Here is an 8,402-nt window from a genome sequence, read left to right as displayed (position 1 = left end):
AAATCTGTTGTCAATTCGGAAATTGACTAAAGGTGGAGGGAGGCGCCTAATTTATAGCTTATACAAGTTTAAAACTGAGTGAATAGCAAGAGCCAACATGCACTGATGATAGGCCTGCATGAATAAATGAAAAGGTGTGCCATAATAGTAGTATGCCACAATAATAGGTTACGAATGTTGTTGCAAAGGCCTCGACATTGTAGTGCCAGCCTCATGTTTTACGGAATTTAGAATTCCTTCTTTTTATAAATTGTTAAGAAAATTGATATATGGCCTGATGTGTAGACTCAATTCAAGTGAAAATGTTTTATTCTTCACGATTATAGGCAACGTGTTATATAAGTCAAAGATTCTCTCCAGGTGGAATGCCATCCTGAGAGATGAGTAGTAGTAATTAGTAGCCTACAGTCTTGTTTATTTTTAATTAATTTATGTAATTTTACTTTCTATGGACCAGAGATTCCGAAATAAAAGTTTGATTGAATGAATGAATGAATAGTATGAAATAAGACTGTATATTAAACGATATAGAGGGCGTAATCATTCGTGAACAGTATTTTCTGAAGTTCAGCTAGACTTCCTAACTGTCGTTATCTCCTCTTCAAACACACATAAACGGTTAAAAAACGCAGAGCCGTTGTGTTTTGTTGTATTCTTCTTCTTATTATTATTATTATAGATACTATTATAGATTATGATGATTTTCTTCACCTTTTTTTGGAAATGCTAATACATTACATTTCTCTTTAGGACGTCTCTACTAATCATGCTTTAATTAATATAATTAAAATCAACCTAAATTTGAAAACCGAATCAAATTCATTAAACAAAAAGTTTCTAAATTAGTGATAAACGTGACCTCTGACATATAACGATCCCCGTCTCATTATTGTTTTGTATCAAGCACCTGCTTTTTTAACTTTAACCAATTGTAAAATTTTGTAATCAAACTTAAACGATCGTAAGAGTTGATAAATAAATATTTGAAGTAATAAACAGGATCATCGTAGCCCATTTGAAATATATATATTAATCTTATAATAAACTTAAACAATTTGAGATACTGTAATTCACAGTCTTTACCAACGTTTAAGACCGTGGGTGACTCTTTTTATTTAAAATAAGACAGTTGTGACAATCAGAAGTCCTATATATAACCTAATGTACTGATTTGTTGATAACAAAATTACAACGTTTGACCTACTACGGTATTTCACAACATCTTTTGTAGTGTACGTTCTCCTGTGTATGGAATTATTGAATGTAGGGCCTATTTTACACGCGTTTATTTTATACACGCACACCGTCGATCCACAAGATATTGCCTACTTTGCAAAATCTTAATTCACCAGTATTTATTTTCACTATTAATGATGTTTTATACACACATTTCTGAGTCATCTATCTTACGTGTATTAGTATTATGTTTGCTTATAAAAGTAATAAATCAAATCAAATGTGCATTAAGTGTGCGCCCAAGTAAAACAATCATAAGAAACATTATGAGCTATTGAGGGCGTTTTCTAAATACTTATAAATGAAGTATTTCCGTTATATAAAATCATAATTTTAAATGCTAGTAGGTTTTTTCAAAAGATAATCACTAGTATAACCAATAAAATACAAGCAGTTTAAAAGTATTATATTTTATTATTGTTGAATGCATAAAATCAACAGGTATCGGTTTTGTTCACTATCAATCATTATGATTACCACCTGCTAAGAAAATGGAAGAGTCCAAAGCTAATCAATGAATTTATCGTGTGTGTGAAAACTGCTTCTGTGTGCTGAGCACAGACTTTACTGAAAATCCTCACTCGATTAGAATTCCGTGTAAACACACCGGTGTGAGAATCATAAGCGAAAATACTTCATCTTTCTACAACATTTAAGACTAAATGAATAAGTTGACTCGCCTGACAATATTGCAGATAAGGGAGAAGTGAGAGAAGAGGACAGTTCGATGGATATTTGTGGATTTTTCCTGCCTTTTTTATTTTTTATCTGGATTATACCTAGGCCGATCGACAGCCAAAGTGAGTAAATCCCCTCGTTTATTTACATTTGATTGCAGGGAGAAATATGTGGTGCTGTGGAGACCATATTATATTAGTCGGAGTAACAATGTACACATTGTGTAGGCAGGCCTACAAATATCAAAATAATTTAAATTAATAGAAAATAATTAGTATAAATATAGAAAATTTACAATATTGTATAACCTGTAAAAAGCACTAATACTAGGCCTATCTGGTTTTAAGTCTCTACATTAAAACACTTCAGCAGAAATGCCAAATGGTTAACTAGAATAGATAGAGCTATATTAAATTAAACAGTCCTTTCCATTGGTACTGGTACATCCTTATTGTGCGATCTGTGAAGAATATACCTAATTCATACAGAAACAGATGGTGAATCCGTTATTATTGCATAAATGTATATTGTGTTGGCCTACTTTCCATATTTTTATACTCATTATGTACTGTGTACTGTATACTTCAGTCACTATTCTGAGAAAAAAAATTTGTAAAACCAATTACCCAGCTGCACTTTCACAGTGATAAATAGATATGTGAAGGAGTAAGTAAAATGGTACAGTATTCATTACGGTAAATTAAACTGACTTGATGCCCCATGTACAGTACTGATTGTTACTGTTAATAAAGTTCATAAAAGAAAATAGCCTTTTTTTATACTGGTATTATTTCAGTAGAGTACTGTATAGTCTGTATACAGTCTATATTCGTAAATCCTAAAATATGTAACAGAGTTTATACTGTAGCAGAGAAGAGTGAATATAAAAAAATATTATATAAATATAAAGTTATTATAAGTGATTTAAAGCAAGATGACTAGCCAGAATAGCATGTAATGATGGAATGTACAATTTAATGCATTGGTAATGAATAACCTAGACGCCCATACCCTACCCTGTATTCTTGGTTGTCAATTTTCTTAAGGACAAGTCGGACGATATTATATCGCCTTCTTTTGGTCTGAGTGGTTCCATTTTACAAGTAGTTGATCACATGACGCTTCTTGGTGTAATCATTCAAAATGACCTGAAATGGGAACTTAACACTAAGAATATTGTGTCTAGAGCTTCTAGACGTTTATTTTCCTTGTGCATTTTGAAAAAAGTTGGAATCAATGATCTGTTGACTGTTTATATGGCTTATATAAGACCTATTTTAGAATATGCTGCCCCTGTTTGGCATGGCGCTATCACTAAGAATATGTCCAAGTCTATTGAAAAGGTACAAAAGAGAGCATTGCGAATCATGCTAGGTAACAACTATTTGCACTATGATCATGCATTGTCTGTTACTGGTTTACCTACTCTTGTTGAGAGAAGAAACAAACTGGTGTTGTCTTTCGGGGAAGGCTTACTAAAATCCGAGCTGTTTAGAGAAATACTTCCCCCTCTTCATAAGCCAGCTCGGTCTCTCAGATTCAACCGATTTCTAGAAGTACCTCATTGTAAAACCAGCAGACTTAGGTCGTCTCCAGTTCCCACCATGGTGGATATAATTAATAGGCATCACTAGCTCTTTTTTAGATATGTAATAAGTGAATGTTTTAAGGTTTTTTATTCATGTATGGTTTATAATTTTATGGTACGATATCTAATTTTAATAAGATGTTTCTATTTTTATAGCAATTTTAACTAATTTTTATTTATTTGTAATACAATTCATTTCAGTCTTTGACTGTCGTTTTGTAATATATTTTTATATACCGATTAAAATAAAAAAAAAAAAAATAAATAAATAAACGTACAGTAGTATACAGTAGCAATTGTACATTAAAAATGTACCATACCACTGACAAATTACTACTGCTTATTCCCATTTATGTAATACAGTTGAACCCCTATTAAGGGGACACCTTTGAAAAACAAAGTGTCCACTTACTGTATAACGGTGGGCTTTAGTGTTATACTGTAACACACTTAGTATATTTTCTTCTTGGTTTCATAAGGTATCCCAAAGGTTCTACTGTTCTGTGAATGAATGAATTTTCTGAAATTTTACAATTATACAGTATCAGTAGAAGATCTTGATGCAAGACAACCATCCTCCTCTCCCCCACCCCCACAACTCATTGAGGACCCCCACTTTTTTTACTAATTCTATAATTCTGTTCTTTTCTTATTTAAAAAATCTGAATGACATTACAATTGATATTATTGTAGGGTTTAGTAACTGTAGTAGTACCATCACCTTTTTATACTGTCGTTATAATAATAATCACAGTAAAAATGTACTGCCTGTATTGTATTCAAGCATTTTAATTGATTCCAGATAAAAACGAATGGAATGAATTTCAATTAATTTTCTGAATTACTTTGAAAATGAAAACCCTTTCAATTTTTTGAATTTGAATAATTTTCATTTAGAAAATCAATTGAAAGCTTAAATCATGATGGGATATTCAATATTTTTGCCATAATCAGTTTCATATAATACGACCTTGGTGTTTATAAAAACAGCTTTTGAATTTTCTTTAATTCCTCTGCAGAAAAATCAATATTAAGCGCCTAACAACAAAAATATACTTTAAAAATTTGCAATCTTGTTAATGTTGGTTTGATGATATTAAATGTGTACCTTGAGTGAAAATGCGAAATTGTAAAAAAAATTAAAAAATTAAATTGAGTATACATTCACCTTGGTTATTTATACAGTACTGTAGCCTGTGTCTAGATTCAATATTATTGTCTATTGAGAAATTTTCCAACAAAATCAATTTCAGAATATTTAGAGTACATTGTATACACAAATTTATCCTTATAACATTTTTTGAAAGGCTACTGTAGAGCCTAACTCTTAAATCTTTAATAAAACTTTCATTATTTTAACTTTACAGTATGTACATTCACACTGGTTTGAATTCTCTAGTTTTAATAGTAATTTTAATGCCTTTATAAATAGGAATAAAATTATAGAAATCCATTAACTTTTATATAGTTTATTTCTTTTATAAAATAGGCATTAACTTTAAATACCATACTTTAGGCCTATGGGTTTAATAATTCTTCTGGATAGGTACTGTATAGTATGTCAAATTAGTTTGGTTTCTGTTTTGTGCTGATTAATCCTGTATGAAACATAATTAAAATTGTTTAAATCCTTTTAAAAACATGTACAGTAATTTAAATAATAACTCAACAGTCAGTATGCAATTTATCATTGAGTGATATACACACACTAAATACATACACTATCTTCAAGAAATAGCAGTTAATTGTTTAATAATGGTTTTAATAGAAATAATGCAACACATTTAATAAGTTTCAATTGAAAATAAAGAATAGTTTGTAGTTAATATCAAGTAATTCTTTAACATTGATTGAAATTTAGTTCTGTAATTACAAAAGAGTAATTTAGATTTAAAATGTAGGTCACGCTAGTCTCAAAACCCTATTTATCATGCTCATGAATATATGGAACATACATTTGAATTGCCCTGTATTTGAAAATGTATATTTTAAGGTGATATTATCATTTGACAAATGTTGCATCGGAGAATACACATTGTTATGATGAAGTTAAAGTTGAACAAAATCATATGTACTTACCTCTAACAATCACAGAGAATATATATGTCACTGTGAACCATACAATCAAAGTCGGCACGTAATATGGTTATTAATCCTTGTATTGTAATTAAGAGACTAATAAAGGCTTGCGTGTGTTGGTGTAAGTGGCAAGAAAAAAAAGTAAAAAAACAACAGTTACTAATTTGAGTTTTCTTTGTGTTTAAACTTAAAGTTATACTGCAGACTGTATAATAATAATGCGTTTTTGTGTGTGGAAGTTGTGAGGTAAATCTTGGTTCTCACTAGTGGAGGACACTCGTAAGTACGTACTATAAGCACAACGTACAGTAAGTACGTACTATAATCACAGCGTAAGTACGTACTATAAGCACAGCGTAAGTGATTTGACCAATCATGGCATGATTTTATTTATTTATTTATTAACAATATTTAACCAGGGTGGATGGATCATCCGAACTGTTGATTGTTATTTGTCATTGCAAAGTGGGAACGAATCTTAAAGAAAATCATCTACAACTGTATATTATACTGTAACATATAAAAACCCTACATTTTCTTTCTATTGTCTTGTATGTTCTATTCTTTAAATTGGCAAGTAGGCTCGGATATTAATATAGACATGTTTGAATTGTATATTTGCATTGCACAAAGTAATGGATTTGATCATGTAAAACGAACATACCGTTAAGAGTATTGTTGTGATATTCTCTTAATCATGGTTGCCATGTAAATATATTGATGGAATACTCCTTAAAAAAGGTTGAAGTCCAAGTTTGCGTCATTGTTTGATACATTCAGACTGAATTCCAGTTATTGGCAAATATAGTCAGTCAGAAATGATCAGTGCCTAAGTAATAACAAACTTCATCCAATTAGAAAACAACCTCTGATTAAAGACTGCATGTCCATGGTCCCATAAAACAAATAAATAAAGCCTTACTTTGAATGATCATAAAATTATGTTTGCCAAAAAGGGTATGATCCTGAATAGGTATATTATCAATATATAATTAGTAATGAGAAAATTCTCACTTGTATAGTAGTTCAGTATGGCTATAGTTTGTACAACTCAATTTACTTACTTACTACATTTTTCCAACCTATTTTCATTTGGTAGTTTATTTGTAGTTTTCATTTCAATTGAGGACACATTTTACAAGCAAGTGAAGTATATACAAAAACACTTAAATGAACAATACATAAAATACAATACAAAGTATCCTCCATAGACTTAAACACTAAACCAGTCTATTGACAACGTCTTTATTGTTGAATACAACAGTTTCCACACAAACTCAAATGAACTCTATACTCTGTCAGTGTGGCTGGTGATTGTACAGTAGATCAATAAAATAAATGATACTATTTGTATTGCATTCCATATAGGACACTGCTCTGTAGTAGGAATGTAATTTTAATGACAAAAAATCATTTAAATTCAGATTAGGATAAAGTGTTGGTGGTAATGGGTAACAGTTACACTTCAGCCATGCCACAAGGGTAATTGGACCTCATTAGAAGGTCAGCCCATTTGGAGGTGTTTCCCAGCAGGTGCCCTGGAAGAATACACCACCATAGCAACTGGTCACTTCTTGTATTACATTTTCAAGTGTTTTTTATTTATTTTGGGTAATGTCTTTGGCATTTCTAATTAGTGGTGTCTTGTGGAGTTATAGCCGAAACATTTATAATGGTTCATGGTTTGTTTGGAAAACTATCCTACTGTATGTTTGTCTTTTGTGTAGAAATATATTTGATAAAGGTTACTTGTTTTTAGGTCTTGGCTTTGTAAAAAATGTTTGTGCCTTAGGCAGATCCATAAAGCTTCTGCTTGGTTATGAATAGTGTGTACAGTAGCCTATACTGTAGCCTGTAAGACTCACTAGACAGCCATCAATATGATGCCTTCAGAAGCCTAGAAAAAACTGATTAAAATAAACATGACGGTATATAAAGCCCCTGTGCATTGAACATCCCTATAGGGGGACACTTTTGTATAAATAACTACTAAATTGATAGTGTTAAAATTGCTATTGCCAATGACTAAAGTAAGATTACGAAGAAATATCTAAAACATTAGAAACAAAACTATCATTTTCAATACATCAATAGTGTACAGAAATACCCATATTGCTTTAATAGTACCGGTACTACTGTAGTAATAGAATAAGTACAGAAATATGAAAATTTCAGTGTGAAATAATAGCAGTTCCACATCATACTTTTCTCTCCATAACTTTATATAAGTGTACAATATGCAAGGTTGTATACCAGCTGGTCTTATATAAGCAAGACTCAGTACTGTCAGCTCATCTCCTGTACAGCTAATGATACATTTTCCGTTCTTGGCACAGTAGGTACCTTTCCTATGTTGTACATCTACCTGAAAGCACATTCCTCTCTTGAACTACGTTTTCAAGCTCTTTAGAAATCATTTTTTGAGTGACCTTAAACAAGACAAACATTAACTTTGTAATAGACAATACATATTAACAACCGGCTGATATCAAAAATCGCATTATATGTACTTGTACTGACAGTAGAACTAATTGTGCCCAAAATAAAACTATAAAAGTATAAGATATCACAGTAAAACAACCTGCTACAAATTACTAGTACAAGTATCTCACATTGATGTGATATACTTGAAATAAGATGTTCTGCAGATCACATCTACAGTAGCTTGTCCATCAGGCAGTACAACCTTGATACAGTACAATCAGAGGAAGTTTAAAAGCATGTTTGTTTAAAACAACAATCCTAATGACCATTGTACAGTAATAGGCCTTACACACAGGCTGCAACACTTCAATCTTAAATAGCAGACTTGATGTTAATT

General features: G+C 31.2%; 1 protein-coding gene across 5 annotated transcripts in view; it reads left to right on the top strand.

The window, feature by feature from the left end:
• The first annotated feature begins 1,811 nt into the window (after window positions 1-1,811).
• LOC144850003 (protein sax-3-like) overlaps window positions 1,812-8,402 on the top strand; it is a 229,442-nt gene continuing 222,851 nt past the window's right edge. For all 5 annotated transcript variants that reach the window (XM_078707161.1, XM_078707158.1, XM_078707160.1 and 2 more), the window contains exon 1: window positions 1,812-2,036. In XM_078707161.1, the coding sequence (XP_078563287.1) occupies window positions 1,964-2,036 (73 nt within the window). In that variant the 5' untranslated portion in view covers window positions 1,812-1,963. The remainder of the gene's footprint in view (window positions 2,037-8,402) is intronic.

This window comes from Antedon bifida, chromosome 8 (genome assembly GCF_963402885.1).
Source record: "Antedon bifida chromosome 8, ecAntBifi1.1, whole genome shotgun sequence".
In the NCBI taxonomy this organism is placed as follows: Eukaryota; Metazoa; Echinodermata; class Crinoidea; order Comatulida; family Antedonidae; genus Antedon; species Antedon bifida.
Note: the sequence above shows the minus strand (reverse complement) of the source record. Positions and strands in the feature narration are given on the sequence as shown.